The following is a 17,448-nucleotide window of genomic DNA, read 5'->3' on the forward strand; positions in this document are numbered from 1 at the left end:
CTTCCTGGATGCTTGTAATATTATCTCCTTAATCTGGGAATTCTGGAACCTGGCTATAATATTCCTAGGAGTTTTTTTGGGGGGATATTTTTAAGGAGGTGACCGGTGCATTCTTTCAACCTCTATTTTGCCTTCTGGTTCTAAAACATCAGGGCAATTTTCCTTGAGAATTTCTTGGAGGATGATTTCTAGGTTCTTTCCCTCATCATGGCTTTCAGGTAGTCCAATAATTTTTAAATTATCTCTCCTGGATCTATTTTCTAGGTCAGTGGTTTTTCCCATGAGATATTTCACATTGCCTTCTATTCTTTCATTTGTTTGGATCTGTTTAACAGCATCTTGATTTCTCTTAAAGTCACAAGCTTCCCTTTGCTCCATTCTAAATCTGAGGAAATGATTCTCTTCAGTGAGCTTTTGAGATTCTTTTTCCATCTGGCAAATTAGACTTTTTAAGGCATTCCTCTCCTCATTGCCTTTTTGAGCCTCTTTTGCCATTTGAGTTAGTCTGTTTTTTAAGGTGTTATATTCTTCAGTCAGGTTGTTGACTCTCATTTCGTAATTTTCTTGCATCGTTCTCATTCCTCTTCCCAATTTTTCCTCCACTTCTCTTGTCTGCTTCTTAAGGTCCTCTATGGCCTGTAACCAGCTTTTATTTTCCTTTGAAGCTTTTGGTGCAGAAGTTCTGACTTCACTGTCTTCCTCCTGTTCCATGCTTTGCTCCTTTTTGTCCCCAAAATAGGAGTCTAATGTTGGAATCTTCTGTCTGCTTTGTTTCCTTTGCCTGGTCATGTTGCCCCTCAGTCACTTGACCCCTGGGCTTTTTGCCACAGTAGGACTCTGCCACCAGACATCCCAAATGCTGGGGTTTTCTCAGCTGCCAGAGGTATTAGATGGGTGCCCTCTCTTGAGGCCTCCACATCCTCTGGCAAGCTGGTCACACACCCCAGGACCTCCACCCTAGACTGCAATCCAGATCCAAGCAGGTTAAAGCAAGAGCAATTACCCCTCAGACTAGTCGCTTCTTTCCCCTACAGTCTGCAGGCCAGGAGCTGAAGTTGCAACGTGGTGCTGGCTGACCCAAGGCGGCTCATTGGCTTCTCACCCTGGGGGCAAAAGCCAACACACTCCCAACTACTGGTGCCAAAGTCCACACTGCACTGACCTCTTACTTTGTCCTTTGCATCTATATGTTGATAAATCTGGAAAAAGCACTGCCCTGGGGCTAAAACCTCTGGCTCACACGGGCCTGGGCTGGGCTCCCAGAGTGCTGCATTGGCCACTTGCTGCTGGCCTGCCTCACTGTCCTCAGGGGGAGGTTAGCTTCTCTATGTCATTTTGTGGGTACTGCAAACTCCAAAGTTTGTTCACAGTCCCCTTTTACATGGATTGGGGAGGGTGGGAGCCAGAGCCGTGCGAAGGCCCTGCTTCTACTCCGCCATCTTGACTCCATCCCCCTGAATCTATTTTCTAGGTCAGTAGTTTTTTCCGATGAGAAATTTCACATTTTCTTCTATTTTTTTTTTTTTTTTTTTTGTTTTGTTTTATTACATCTTGATGTTTCATAGAGTCATTAGTTTCCACTGGTTCAATTCTAATTTTTAAGGAATTAATTTCTTCACTGAACTTTTGTACTTCTTTTTCCATTTGGCCAATTCTATTTTTTAGGGTGTAACTTTCCTCAGTAAATTTTTGTATATTTTTTTTCTCATCCTACTGACTCTTCATTATTCTCTTGCATTATTCTCATTTCTTTTCCTAATTTTTCTTCTGCTTCTCTAATTTGCTCTTTAAAATGCTTTTAAAGCTCTTCCAGAAATTCTTTTTGGGCCTGAGACCAAATTACATTTTTCTTTCAGGTTTCACATATAGCCATTATGATATTATTATTGTCTTCTAAGTTTAGGCTTTGATCCTCTCTATCCCCATAGTAAAATTCTACAGTCAAGCTCTTTTTTGGGTTTTCTCATTCTTTTCTTCCTTTTTTTGTGATTTGTTGTTTTCATTAGTGTTGGGCCCTGGTTCTGCACTGTGCTAAACTTTTTGTGCTGAGGCTCTGGGTCTTACTTTTACTGGCTTTCACTGGCCTTCAGGGCTTAACTGCTTGCTTTCTCTGAGGGTAGGCTTTCCTTCGGACTTGTGCTGGAGGGTGGGGCTTTTCTGTTGGCCTCCTCTGGGTGCATGCTTTCTGGTCTGCTCCAGGGCTGGGGCCCTGCTGCTGGGTTGCTATGGAAACAGGATCTCTCTGCTGGTAGATCCTAGGAGTAGCATCATGCTGTTGGCCTATCCTAGGGCAGGGCTTCACTGCTAGTCAGGAATGGGGGTCAAGGTCTCACTGATGGCTTGTGCTGGGGGTGGGGTTGCTGGGGTCTGCCTGTTTACAGGAGGGCGGGGCCTCACTGGTGGACTGCCCCAGGCTCGGAGCCCTGCTGTGAAGGGGGCTGCCGCTGATGCTCTTGGATCTCACTCTCCTCCCATCCTAGTGAGAGAGACATGTTCCTAGATCCATTCAGAGGCAGATTTCTAGTTGTCTGGAGGGGAATTTGGGAGGCTTTCAGAGGGTTCCTTCCTTACTCCACCATATAATGTACTTACCATGTAATAGCATATATTATAGTTATTTGTGTTAAAGTCTTAACCACCAACTAGACTAAGCTAGACCCAAGGGTTGTGTCTTACCTAAAGTTTTTTCCTCCCTAAACACTGTGATTAGCACATCAGTGGGTGATTAGCAAGTTTAATAAATAGCTGACTCTGAATAAATGAAGGAATGAATGAATGCTGGTTTCCGGACCTCTATCAATAATAGCATCACTTCAGTAACAACTCTCACACTCTATGAACAAATTTTAGAGTTCTTATTTAACATGGAGATAGCACAGGGGAGACAAATGAAAAATCACTGAATAATGAGTGTCAGTCTCCCTTTGAGAGGCAGGATGGCATAACAAAAGGTCTTGAAGACAAGAAAATGAGGGCTCAAGCTCTGCATCTGAGTCTAAGCAAGTCATTTAACCACTCAGTTCATCAAGTAACTCTCTAAGACTGTAAGTCACAGAGAAGGTACAGACCTTTATTAGTGAAGGAAAGGCTCCACTTAATAGTCTTCTAATTTACCTCTCTGCCTGAGATGTCTCCCTGCTGTAATTCATCCTCAATGGAGTCAAACAGTGATCTTAAAGCACAGGTCTCATCATGCCACTCCCCTACTGGATAAACTCCAATGGCTCCCTACTGCCAATAGAATCAAATATTGGTACATGAAGCTCTAATTGGGCCCCTTCCTATCCTTCAGCCACACTGGCTTAGTTTATTGTACTTCTTCTCACACACACACACACATCAGGCCAAAATCTTCTGTGTTTCCCTATCATGTCCAGAATCAAATATAAAATCCTGTTTGGTGTTCAAAGCCCTTCATAAACAGCTCCCCTGCTAAATTTCCAATCTTCTGACCTTCCCATTTACTTTGTGATTCAGTGACACCAGACTCCTGTTCTTTCTCACACAAGACACTCCATCTCCCCACTCTGGGCATCTTCATTGGCTGTCCTCCATACCTGGGACTCTCTCCCTCATCATCTCTGCCACTAGCTTCACTGGTTTCTTTTCAAGTCCCAGCTGAAATCTTCTCTGCTACATAAAGCTTTTCCCGGTCCCCTTTTTTCTAGGACCTTCCATCTGCTGATTGTTTCCAATTTATCCTGAACATAGCCTATCTGTACATGGTTATTTACATGTTTTCCTCCCCAGTAGGCTGTGGGCTCCTTGAGAGCAGGGAGTGTCTTTTATTTTTCTTTATAACTTCAGTGCACAGAGCTAGGCACATTTTAAGCACTGAATAAATGCTTATTGGCTAACTGGTTAGCAAACTCTCAGGCACTGAATGCCTGAAATGGAGACCCCAAAGTCTTATGATCTATTCTGCAGAACCATTGCCTTCCCAAATCCCCTTTCCCAGATACATTGTAGTAAGTCAATGACCTTAAAAAGTGATGGTAAAGGAAGTGGAATTTAGTAGAACACAAACTCAACATGGATCAACAGTGTCACATGGAGCTAATATGATCTCACAGACTATACCCTGCCTTGATTAGGCAATATTTGAAATAGTGTGTTCAGGTATAGACACCTTCAAGTCTCATTAGGAAAGATTATTAGCAAGATAGAGACCATCCAAAAAAGGGTGACCGGGGGGGTGAAAGGCCTACAAACCTTGTCCTACAAGGATTAAATGTGAAGGAATTAGGAATATTTAACTTGAAGAAAAGAAGATTTGGGGGAGACATGATAGCTGTCTTCAAATATCTGAAGACCTGTCACGAAGGAAAGAGATTAGACCTAGTGTGATTGACCTTCTAGGACATACCAAGGATGAAGCGAGTAGAATCGCAGAGAGGCAGATTTGGGCTCAATATAAACAGGATTCTTCTTCAGGTATAGCTTGGATTAGAAGTGCTCTATGTCTCCTTCCAACTCATATCCTGTGATTCTATGTCATCTGAAAGCAGAGTGGGTTGCCTCAAGAGCAAGAGGGTTCAAATTTCACTAAAAGTCTTAAAGTAATAGCTGGATGGTCACTTGTGGGGATTCTGTAGAGGAGACTCCTGTACAAACATGGTATTTATTAAATGGCTATGAGTTGTTTCTCTGTGCAGCATGTTAACAGGTTCAATAAAATGACGAGGGCATGGGGCTGGAAGTGTTATGTGACCCTGAGTCAATTTCTTAATGTCCCTGAGGCTCAGATTTAGCCTCTGCAATAAAAGAACAGCAATCCTAGACTGCCTTCCTTAAAAAGCTGTTGTAAAGGCAAAATGAGAGTTCATATAGGTACAAATTCAATCCTTCCACCTCTAAGATTCTGTGATTGCATGGTTCATTACTCATCTTGAGGCAGCAGACAGGTGGCTACCTGCAAGCCCAGGTTAGGTGACCTTCTGGACTTACGCTCCTATAGAATAAGACTTCTTCCAAGCTCTTACTATACTTCCTTTTCTCCTCCCTCACCCCATCATGGTATAATCCAGGAAATAATAATTCTTACATTTATCTACCACTTTCTAGTTTACAAAGTACTTTCTTAAATTTATATATATATATGCTTTTTTGGAGGGGGAAGGCAGGGCAATTGGGGTTAAGTGATTTGCCCAAGGTCACACAGCTATTGAGTGTTAAGGGTCTGAGGTCATATTTGAACTCAGGTCCTCCTGTCTCCAGGGCCTGTGCTCCTGTTCACTGCGCCACCTAGCCGCCCCTACAAAGTACTTTCTTATACATTTCCTCACTTGGTCTTTCTTCACAAGAGCCCAGGGAAATAAGTAACAATACCCTCATTTCACAGATGAAGAAACTGTAGGTGATAGAGTACAAATGACTTGTCCATGTCACACAATTAAATGACAGGATGAGAATTCACTTTACAGATGAGGAAACTGAGGCTCATGGAGGTTAAATGATTTGCCCAAGGTCACATAATTTTGAACTCAGGTCCTTTGACTCTACAGCCTGTTCTCTTTCCACTGAACTATACTGCCTCCTGGATTCATATTTAGAGCTAGAAGGTATACTGAAGATCATCTATGCCAACCCTCTCATTTCACAGATGAAGAAACTGAGACTTATAGAATTTAAATGACTTGCCCAAAGTCATGGGTATGTAGCCCTTACTATATGTAATAAGCAGCAGAACTGGGATTTGAACCTAGGTTTTCCCCAAACCTAGGATCCCAGTGCCCCTGTTTATAGATGAGGAGGTTGGGGCTCAGAAAGACAAAGAAACTTGCCAATGGTAACCAAGCCAGTAGGTTGCAGAACCAGAATATGGCCCTAGATCTCCTGTCTTCCCCCCAGTGCTATGCAGCTTCCTCCTAGGACTGGCTGCCTACCTTCCCAGAAGAGGAACATTTACTCATCTCTGGTCATACCTGGGCAGGAACCATACCTGTAAACATTGCACAGAAGTAGGGGCTGCAGGCGGCCAGCACCACCCGGTGGGCTTCAATCTCAACATCTTCAGCCACAATCATCACATCGCACAACAGCTGCTTACTGCAAAAATACCAGAGGAGCGAAAGAAGTTAATGCCCCATAAGTCATAAACAAGACTCTTCTCTCCAAAGCTGCTCCTGGGACCCACACGACCTCACAAAGTCTCTCCTCCACCTGGCAGGGTCTGGAGGGAATGGGCTCATTTACCTCTCAGCCCCCTCACAGCCCCAGCATGCCATGTCTCCCTCCCTCTAGCATACAGAGATAGCTGACCCCTTTGGTGCCATGTGCACATTAGGCATATAATAAATGTGTGTTGGATGGAATTACTGCTGGGAATCCATGTGTTCCTGGGCTCAGCTTTTCAGTCCCTTTCTGCTCCATTCCCCTGTTAGCTCTAATTGATATTTTCAAGCAGACTGCCAGTAGTGGAAAGAGCCTGGGGTTAGGAATCAGGAGACTCCAGTGTGGGTCGGTGTGTACATGAATGTCTCCACTGGAAAAGAAATACTAACTACTCCCCAAAGGCCAAAAAGTGACCATTAGAAATACCAGGAGATAGAAAAACTATTTGCAAAAGGCAAGAAAAAACTGGCAGATGTAGGTTACTTGTTCATATCACCACTCTGGTTAGAGTATCAAGGAAAAAAAGGAGAAAGAGACCTAGAATGGGTAACAAGAAACTTAGGATCCTGTCCCACAGTGCACTGCTGTGGGCCTTCAGGCAAGGCAAATCCCCTCTCTCACCTTGAAAGCAAGGGGGTTGACTTCTAAAGTTTCTTTAGATATTAACAAGTTATGAGCCTCTAATTCTTGAAAAATCTCCTCAGGCAACCACAGTTCCTCAACACCACACAAAGACCACATTTAAAATGCAACTGTAGTGAGACAGAGTGGGAGCAGGAAAAGTCACAGTCCAGCTTTCCCATACAACTCCAGGAAAATCTAGAAAACACGCCAGACCAAGTCCTGACTAGGAAATCCAAGAAAAAAATTACGAGTCACTTTTCAGTTCAGATTGGCATAGGCAAACGGAGAAAGATCTGCAAATATTGGGGATGGAGTGTGGCTAGGAGGGCACTCTAAGAAACATTTGGGATAGGAATGAGGGCCTGCCCATGGCTGTACACCAGGGCAAAAAGAGGTCCCAGATCCTCACAGAAAGGCCCAACACTGCAGGGAACAGAACAGCTGCCACATGGTAACTGTCACTCACTACAAGTGCAAGGGTGGCCTAGGAACCTGTCCTCCGTGGCAGTCAAGGCCAAGAAACCATCACAGGTACAGCTGTGCACTCAACAAGAAGCAAATAAGCAGTGAATCAACAAGCATTTACTAACACCTACTATCTTACAGGCACCACACCAAGAGCAGGGGCTACAAAATAAGGCAAAAAACACTCACTGCTCTCAAGGAGCTCACAGTCTACTAGGGAAGAAAACATGCAAACAGCAATGTGATACATGCAGGGTACATTATAGTTAATCTCAGCAGGAAGGCACTAAAATTAAGGAGGACTGGATTAAGGAGCAGCCGTGTGGCTCTGACCCCAGGAGTAGAGCAGGGTTTCAGACCCAGCTCCCATGCCAGGATGAAGCCTACAGCAGAATAACCCGGACAGGAAGCCCAGGCCAAAGGGAAGCCCACAGCTCTAACTCTGAACTAAGGGGGCTTCTAAATCTGCTGACAGTGGCTAAATCCAGCAGCTGACTCAAAACAGGGTTAAGGCCACAGCTGTGTTGCTCAGACCCAGGTCAGGAATTTGCAAAGCTTAGAACAGGAAGTCAGCACTCAGGCTTCACCCTGGATCAGAGCACTTGGGATACACTGAAAGCCTATAGGACTTTTGAGTCCCTGGGATGCTATAATGACATGACATGAATATCCTGAGAAAGCAGAAGCAGTACCCAAAAAGATAAAAAAAAAAAAAAACAGCACTAAGCATGGCCCAGACATTCTCTCCCGAAATGCAAAGGGTCTGGCTTTAATAAAGAGATCAAATTCAGGAAGCAAGAATGAAGACTGGGAAAACAGAAAAACAATCCTACCATAAAGAGCTATTATGTGATAGAGATGCTCATGACAAAAAACCCATTAGACAAAAATGACACTAAAACATTTATAAGCAAAGCTCCAAAGAAAAATATATTGGGTACAAGTTTTGTTTTTTTTTTTTTTTTTGCTTTTTGGACGGGGGAAGGCAGGGCAATTGGGGTTAAGTAACTTGCCCGAGGTCACACGGCTAGTTTTGTGTTAAGTGTCTGAGGCCGGATTTGAACTCAGGTCCTCCAGACTCTAGGGCCAGTGCTCTATTCACTGTGCCACCTAGCCGCCCCGTGAATTAATTTTAAGATTAAAAAGGAAAAGGGAGAATAAAGGAATATACTAGGCAGAAGGGGAAAAAGAAAGGACACAGGGAAATATCTCACATAAATGGGATGCCCAAGTAGAAAACTATACACACAAATGAGGAAGGGGTAGAGAGAGTAAGAAACACTTCAATTTCACTTTCATATGAGCTGGTCAAAGGAGGTAAAAATGCACACACTAACAGTTGAGTGGAGAAATACATTTCTTTCCCAGAAAGAAAAGGAAGAAAGGAATGGGGATATAACAAAGAAGAAAAATTAAGGGAGGTTACAAACACTAACTATGGAGAGTAGGGATTTAAAAAAGAAAGGATAAAAGCCTGTGATTGCTCTGTGGACGAGGGAAAGAAAAGGTCAGGAGAGCATGAATTGACCGAGTCAAACATTACTTACTGCTGAATACACTCTTTCCCTTACAATCCTCTTCTTTATAAAGAGGGGGCAGGAAACACAGAGAAGAAAAAGTGTAAGACACAAGGACAGAGAAATATAATTAATGAGCATATGGATGGAATGAACCCCCCAAAAAAACAAAGAAGAGAGCAAAACGGGCCAGGAAGCAGAACGCTATTTACACTAGCACATAAAAGAGTCACAGAATCGATTACACTTCAGCTGAGCTCAAAAAGGAAGGGGTTACTAATCGTGATCACAAGCAAAACAGCAACAAAGATAGCCTTGATTAAAAGAGATTAAATGGAAAATACAGTTTGCTAAATGGTATTAATGCTTAGAAAACTAATGCTTTAAAAATCAATGCTTAATGTATATGCAACAAATGTCATAACATCTAAATATTTAAAGGAAAAGCTAAATTACCTACAGAGAGAAATAGACAATATGGTAATAGAAGATCTCAATGTACCCCTTAAGACCTAGATAAATCTAACCAAAAAATATACAAGAAGTTAAGAAGCTAAGTAGAATTTTAGAAGTGTCATATAATAAACCTCTGAAAATTACTCAAAGTGAACAGAAATGAACATACAGAAACTGACCATACATTAGGGCATAAAAATCACACAAACAAATGTAGATAAGCAAACATATTAAACATGTTTGTAAACTACAATCCAATAAAAATTATATTCAAAAAACAGCCACTGAAGATTTGGAGATTAACAATCACAAAGAAGAGGTGAGTCAAAAAACAAATTATAGAAATGGATAATTTCATTAAAGATAATGACACTGAGACAACATACTAAAATTTGGGGATTCAACCAAAACAGTCCCCACAGTTAACTCTAAACATTTTTTTTTAAAGCAATCGGGGTTAAGTAACTTGCTCAAGGTTACACGGCCAGTTATTATTTCTGGGTGTGGTGCTGAGGATCTGAGCCCAGATTTGATCCAGGTCATCCCGACACTGGAGCCAGTACTCTTACTCGCTGAGCCACCTGGCCGCCCCTACTCTAAATATTTTCATTAAAGATAATGACACTGAGACAACATACTAAAATTTGGGGATTCAACCAAAACAGTCCCCACAGGAAACTCTAAACATTTTCATTCATTACTATTGGAGAGAAAGAAGAGATCAATGACTTGGGCATGTGATTAAAAAAAAGCTAGAAAAGCAATAAATCTTAAAACCCCAGTTGAGCACCAAAACAAAAATTCTGAAATTTAAAAAAGAGATTAACAAAATTGAAAACAACAAATGAATAAATAAAAGCACTTTTAAAAAATCAATAACATGGATAAAGTTTTAGCTAATTTGATTTTTAAAATGAAAGAGAAAAACCAAAATTACCAGTATCAAAAATGAAAAAATATGAATTCCCAAAAAATGAAGAAATCAAAGAAATTAGAAATTATTTTATATAAATATGCAATAAAACTGATAATCTAAATAAAATGAAAAAATATATAATGAATAGATTAAGAAAATGATTACATTAAACTTAAGTTTTTGTACAAATAAAACAAATATAACCAAGATCAGAAGGCAAGCAGAAAATTTGAGGAGAAACTTTACATACAGTTTTTCACATAAAGGTCTCATATCTAAAATACATAAAGAATTTTATCAAATCTATAAGGATGAGTCATTCCCCAATTGATATAAGGTCAAGGGATACAAAAAGTTTTCCAATGAAGAAATTAAAACAATTTGTAATCATATATAAAATGCTCTAAATCATTACTGATTGGAGAAATGTAAATGAAAATAACATTGAGATATCATTTTATACTGATCAGATTGGCTAAAATGATAGGAGGGGAAAGTGACAAATATTGGAGAGGATGTAGAAAAATTGGAACACTAATTCATTGTTGGTGGAATTTTGAACTGATACAACCATTTTGGAGAGCAATCTGGAATTATGGCCAAAGATTTCTAAAACTGTGTGTATTGTTTGACCCAGAAATAGCACTATTTGATATATTTCCAAAGAAAATTAGGGGAAAAGGAAAAGAGCTATATGTTTTAAAATGTTTACAGTAGCTGTCTTTGTGATGGCAAAGAACTGGAAATTGCAGGGATGCCCATCAATTGGGGAATAGCTAAACAAGTTGTGGTACATGATGGTTAGGGAATACTATTGTGCTATAAGAAATGATAAACTCAATGTTTTTTTTTTTAATGGAAAGACTTGCACAAAATAACAAAGAGCAAAATGAGCAGAACCAAGAGAACATGGTATACAATAACAGTATTTTTTAAGAAAGATTGTGAACAAATAAATTATTTTTACTATTATAAATACCCAAATTAAATATAAAAGACATGAAGAAAGATGCTATCTGCATCCAGAGAAGGATCTGATAAACAGAAGTATGTAGAGAAAAATTTTACATATATATTTATTTGTGTAGGTCAGGCAGGTTAGGGAGGTGGAGGAAAGGGGAAAAAAGGACACATCCACGATAATTTTACTGTATGTGCATAGTAGATTTACAGTTTCATATGTAATTATCTTTTTATTGTACTGTTATAGAAATACTTATTTCGTTCCATAAGTTAACAATAAATTTTTTAAAAAGAACAAAACCCAGAAGACTTCAATAACCAGATCTCAGGAAAGAAAATTAAACCAGTCATAAATGAGTTTCCAAGGGGCAGGAAGAACAATTAATTAAGCTATTTTGCATAAATATGCTAATAAAGCTAATAATCTAAATAAAATGGAAAATATAAAAATGGCTAGATTAAGAAAATGATTATATTAAATTTAAGTTTTTGTACAAATAAAACAAATGTAACCAAAATCAGAGGGCAAGCAGAAAATCTGAGAGAAAATTTTATACAGTTTTTCAGATAAAGGTCTCATATCTAAAATATATAAAGAACTTCATCAAATCTGTAATTCCAGTATTACAAAATTGTTATAAAATAGGAAGAGGACCTACCAAACTCCTTCTATACAAATACAGTCTTGATATCTAGACCAGGGTGAGTCGAAAGAAAGAAAAAAAAACCTACAAACATCCCAGTAACAAATATTGATGCAAAAAACGTAAATATTAGCAAATAAACTATAGCAACAAATCACAAAGATTATACACTAAGATCAGGTTGGATTTATAGCAGGAATTCAGGACTGCTTCAATACTAGGGTAACTACAAACATAATCGACCATATTAGTAATGAGAAAAACAAAACTCGTGATAAATGACATAAGAAAAAATGAATTTTTCCTTAATATAATAAGCAATCTCTGTCTAAAAACAAGAATAAGCATTATCTGTAATGGCAATAAACTAGAGGCGTTTCCAATAAGATCAGAAGGAAAGCACAGATTCCAATACTGCCATTAGAATTTGACATTGTGGGGTGGCTAGGTGGCACAGTGAATTGCCCTGGAGTCAGGAGGACCTAAGTTCAAATCCAGCCTCAGACACTTAATACTTACTAGCCATGTGACCTTGGGCAAGTCACTTAACCCCAATAGCCCTGCCCTCCCCGCTCCAAAAAAGCCCCCCCCCAAAAAAAAGAATCTGACATGCTAAAAACGCTAACTATAGTGACGAGACAAGTTGCAGGATATAAAATAAACCCATTTAAATTATCAGCATTTCTGCTGATACCAACAAAACTCAGAATGAAGAGACAGAAAGAGAAACTCCATTTAAAATAATCACTTCTTGTCTTTCAGGCACATCTGACTCTCCGTGACCCCATGGACCATAACATGCCAGGACCTTCTATCTCTCCACGTCTGTCCAAATTCATGCTCATTGTTTCCATGACACTATGTATCCATCTCATCCTCTGCCATGCCCTTTTCCTTTTGCCTGCAATTTTTCCCCAACATCAGGGAGTTCATCTTCTCATTAGGTGGTCAAATAATTTAAGTTTCAGTTTCAGTATTTGACCTTCCAATGAACAGCCTGAATTAATTTCTTTAAATATTGACTGATTCTATCTCCTTTCTGAACAAGGGACTCTCAAAAGTCTTCTCTAGTACCACAATTAAAAACTGCAGATTCTGCAGCTTCCCTTATAGTCCAACTCTCACAGACATACATTGCTACTGAAAAAAAACCATAGTTTTGATTATGGAGACCTTTGTCAGCAAGGTGACATCTCTGATTTTTAATATGCTATCCAAATTTGCCATAGCTTTCTTCCAAGGAGCAAGCATCTTTTAATTTTATCACTGGAGTCACCATCTGCAGTGATCTTTGAGCCCAAGAACATAAAAAGTGACACTACTTCCATTTCTTCTCCCTCTATTTACTGGAAAGTGCTGGGAATAGTTTCCAAGATCTCAGATTTTTTTATGTTAAACTTCAAGCCAGCTTTTTTTACACTGTCTTCTTTCAATCTCATCAAAATTAAGAATTCCACGTCAGTTTCTGCCATCAGAGAGGTATCATCTGCATATCTGAGATTGTTCATATTTCTCCCCGCAACCTTAATTTCAGCTTTTGATTTATCCTGCTTGGCATCTTACATGATGTACTCTGCATACAAGTTAAATAAATAAGGTGACATAATAAAGCTAAGTAAATAAGCCTTATATTCTTTTCCAATCTTAAACCAATCAGCTGTTCTACATTCAGTTCTAACGGTTGCTTCTTGGCCCACATACAGTTTCCTCGGGAGACAAATAAGATGATCTAGCACTCCCATCTCTTTCAGGATTTTGCCACATTTTGTTGTGATCCACACAGTCAAAGGAGTTGGTATAGTCAATGAAACAGAAGCAGAGGCTTTTCTGGAATTCCTTTGCTTTTCCTTAATCCAATGAAGTTGGCAATTTGGTCTCTAGCTCCTCTGCCTCTGAAAATGAGTCTGCTCTTCTGGTAATTCTTGGGTCACGTATTGTTGAAGGCTAGCTTGCAGAATCTTAAGCATAACCTTGCTGCTGTGTGAAATGTACACAATTATTTGGTATTTTGGACATTCCTTGACATTGCCCTTCTTTAGGATTAGGACATAAACCCATCTTTTACAATGCAGTGGTCATTGCTGAGTTTTCCAAATTGGCTAACATACTGAGTGCACAACACCATCATCCTTAATTATTTTAAATAGCTCACAGCTGGAATTCCATCACTTCCACTAGCCTTATTGTTAGCAATGCTTCCTAAGGTCCTCTTGACTTCATTCTCTAGAATGTCTGGTTCAGTAATGACAGGGCTATCAGTTATGTTAATATAGTTTTGTATAGGTCTTTTATGTATTCTCATCACTTCTTTTTAATCTCTCCTGCTTTGGTTAAATCCCTACCATTTTTATACTTTATCATGTCCATTTTTGCATAAAACTTGCCATGATAGCTCTAATTTTCTTGAAGAGATCTCTCTTTTTTCCCATTCTATCATTTTTTCTCTATTTCATCACATTGCTCATTTATGAAAACCTTCTTATCTCTCCTTGCTCTTATCTGGAATTCTGTATTCAGCTGGGTAGATCTTTCTTTTTCTCCTTCCCCCTTTGCTTTTCCTTCTTTGCTCAGCCATTATGTGTAAGACCTAATGAGATAGTCATTTTGCCTTCCTGCTCTTCTCTTTCTTTGGAATGTTTTTTATTGCTGCCTCCTGTACAATACTGAAACTTCTCTCCACAGTTCTTCAGGCATTCTATCAGACCTAATCCTTTAAATATATTCATCACCTCCACTTCATGTTCATAAGGGATGTTATTTAGGTCATACCTATGGGTTCTTCCTACTTTCTTGAATTTGTCTGAATTTTGCAATGAGAAGCACATGATTTCAGTGGAGTTTATAGAATAGACGTGGGAGTCTACCTGCCAATACACAGGGACTATATGAATAAAAACATAAAAATACTCTTTACATAAATAGAGACCTAATAAATAGGAGAAATATTAGCCCTTCGTGGCCAACTAAAATGGCAATACTACCTAAATTAACTTACATATTCAATGCCATACCAATCAAACTACCAAAAGATTACTTTCTAGAGCTAGAAATAATAATGAAAGTCATCTAGAGGAACAAAAGGTCAAGAATCCTTAGGAAAGTAATTGCTTAAATGAGGAAGGAAAGTGGCCTAGCAGTATCATACTTGAAACTATAGTACAAAGCAGTAATCAACAAAACAGTTTGGTACTAGTTAAGAAATAAATTGATCAGTGGAGCAGATTAAGAATACCATATACAGAAGCAAACAAGCACAGCAGTCTTTTGTTTGATAAACCAAAACGTTACAACTTTGGCAGCAAAAACAATTTGACAAAAACTGCTGGAAAAGCTAGAAAGAAATCTATCAGATATGAGGTACAGAATAACATCACAAAATGTACACCAAGACAAGTTTCAAATGGGTATACAACTTAAACATTAAGAGTGACATAAATAAATTAGAAAAGTGAGAAAAAATTATGTCAGAACAATGAATAGGGAAAGGGTTAATGAGCAAACGAGGGAAAGAAGATCATTGAAGATAAATGAACAATTTTGATAATATAATATTTTAAAATTTTGTACAAACAAAACCAATTCAGATAAAATTTTTAAAAATAGGTAAATAAAGGGGGGAAATCATTGCAGCAAGTTTTTCTGTGAAAGGTCTTATTTCTTCTAATTTTTTATTCAAATGCTTTCTTAACTTCTGATTTACATCATTCATTTCCGCCAGATTTTAAGTTACAAATTTTTTCCCTACCCCAGAATAGCAGTCCCACAGAATATCCCCTCCTCAAATCTGCTCTCTCCCATATCTTCTCCCATACCCCCTTAGATTTTTCCAGTAGGGCATGGTGGATCTCTGTGCCCCAGTGCCTGTACATCTTCTTTCCCAATTACATGTAAAATACGATTAATAATAGTGTGTGTGTGTATATATATATATATAGTTAAACATTTGATTTTAAAACTTTGAATTCCAGATTCATTCCCTTCCTCCCTTGTCACCCACCCTTACTGGGAAGATAAGCAGTTCAGTATAAGATGTACATGTGTGGCTAATGCAAAACAATAACATAGTAGATATATTGTAAAAGACTGACTATATTTCCCTCCCTCCTATCCCACCTCCCACTTGTTCTATTCTCTACTTTGATCCCATCCCTTTTCAGAAGTGGGTGCTTCCAACTTCCCTCCCCCCAAGCCTGCCCTCCCTTCCATAATCCCCCCTCTCATCCCCTTCCCCCGTACTCTCCTGTAGGGTGAAATACCCTATTTAGTGTGTATGTCATTCCCTCCCCGAGCCAAATTCAGTGAGAATAAGGTTGACCATTCCCTTTTGCCTTCCTATTATTCCCCTCCATTGTAACCATTTTCCCTTGCCTCTTCTATATGAGATAGTTTACCCCATTCTGTATCTCTCCATCTCCTCTCATTATATTCGTCTCTCACATCTTAATTTCCCCTTTTAAGTATCATCCCTTCCTATTAAATTGGTCCTGTGCCCTCTATATATGTACACCTGTAAGCACCTGTAATACACACATTCACATATGTATTCATACGCCCGTATACCCTCCAATATAGACACACATATGGATATATAGATGTTACAGATATAGATATAAATATATAGATATATTTATATTCCCTTCAACTATTTTCAGAGTGAGAAAAGTTTCAATTAAAATTATTGCTCTTCCATGTAGGAATGTTAATAGTTCAACTTTGATCAGTGGCTTATGATTTCTTTTCCATTTACCTTCTCAAGCTTCTCTTGCTTCTTGTATCTGGATGTCAAATTTTCTATTCAACTCTGGTTTTTTTCATTAAGAATACTTGAAAGTCCTCTATTCCACTGAATGACCATATTTTCCCCTGAAACATGATACTCAGTTTTGCTGGGTAGGTGACTCTTGGTTTTAATCCCAGCTCCTCTGCCCTCCAGAATATACTATTCCAGGCCCTTCAATCCCTCAGTGTAGAAGCTGCCAGATTCTGTGTTATCCTGATTGTGTTTTCACAATATTCAAATTGTTTCTTCCTGGCTGCTCATAATATTCTCTCCTTAATCTGGGAATTCCGGAACCTGGCTATAATATTCCTAGGAGTTTTATTTTTGGGATATTTTTCAAGAGGTGATCGGTGGATTCTTTCAACCTCTATTTTGCCTTCTGGTTCTAAAACATCAGGGCAATTTTCCTTGAGAATTTCTTGAAGGATGATTTCTAGGTTCTTTCCCTGATCATGGCTTTGAGGTAATCCAATAATTTTTAAATTATCTCTCCTGGATCTATTTTCCAGGTCAGTGATTTTTCCCATGAGATATTTCACATTGGCTTCTATTCTTTCATTTGTTTGGATCTGTTTAGCGGCATCTTGATTTCTCTTAAAGTCACAAGCTTCCCTTTGCTCCAATATGAATCCGAGGGAACGATTCTCCTCATTGAGCTTTTGAGATTCTTTTTCCATCTGGCAAATTAGACTTTTTAAGGCATTCTTCTCCTCATTGCCTTTTTGAGCCTCTTTTGCCATTTGAGTTTGTCTGTTTTTTAAGGTATGGTTTTCCTCAGTCAGGCTGTTGACTCTCATTTTGTAATTTTCTTGTATCGTTCTCATTTCTCTCCCCAATTTTTCCTCCACTTCGCTTATCTGCCTCTCAAGGTCCTCTATGGCCTGTAACCAGCTCATACTTTCCTTTGAAGCTTTTGGTGCAGGAGTTCTGACTTCACTGTCTTCCTCCTGTTCCATGCTTTGCTCCTTT

The 17,448-nt window shown here is 39.1% G+C and overlaps 1 protein-coding gene across 3 annotated transcripts in view; it reads right to left on the minus strand.

Moving 5' to 3' along the window:
- The window catches only part of KLHL3 (kelch like family member 3), a 324,549-nt gene that overhangs the window by 159,176 nt on the left and 147,925 nt on the right, over nucleotides 1-17,448 (minus strand). For all 3 annotated transcript variants that reach the window (XM_069091901.1, XM_069091900.1, XM_069091899.1), the window contains one exon: nucleotides 5,942-6,048. In XM_069091901.1, the coding sequence (XP_068948002.1) occupies nucleotides 5,942-6,048 (107 nt within the window). The remainder of the gene's footprint in view (nucleotides 1-5,941; nucleotides 6,049-17,448) is intronic.

The sequence above is a fragment of the Petaurus breviceps genome, unplaced genomic scaffold (assembly GCF_028583685.1).
Source record: "Petaurus breviceps papuanus isolate PSGF00001 unplaced genomic scaffold, PetGlider_PUasm1.0 189, whole genome shotgun sequence".
Taxonomy (NCBI): domain Eukaryota; kingdom Metazoa; phylum Chordata; class Mammalia; order Diprotodontia; family Petauridae; genus Petaurus; species Petaurus breviceps.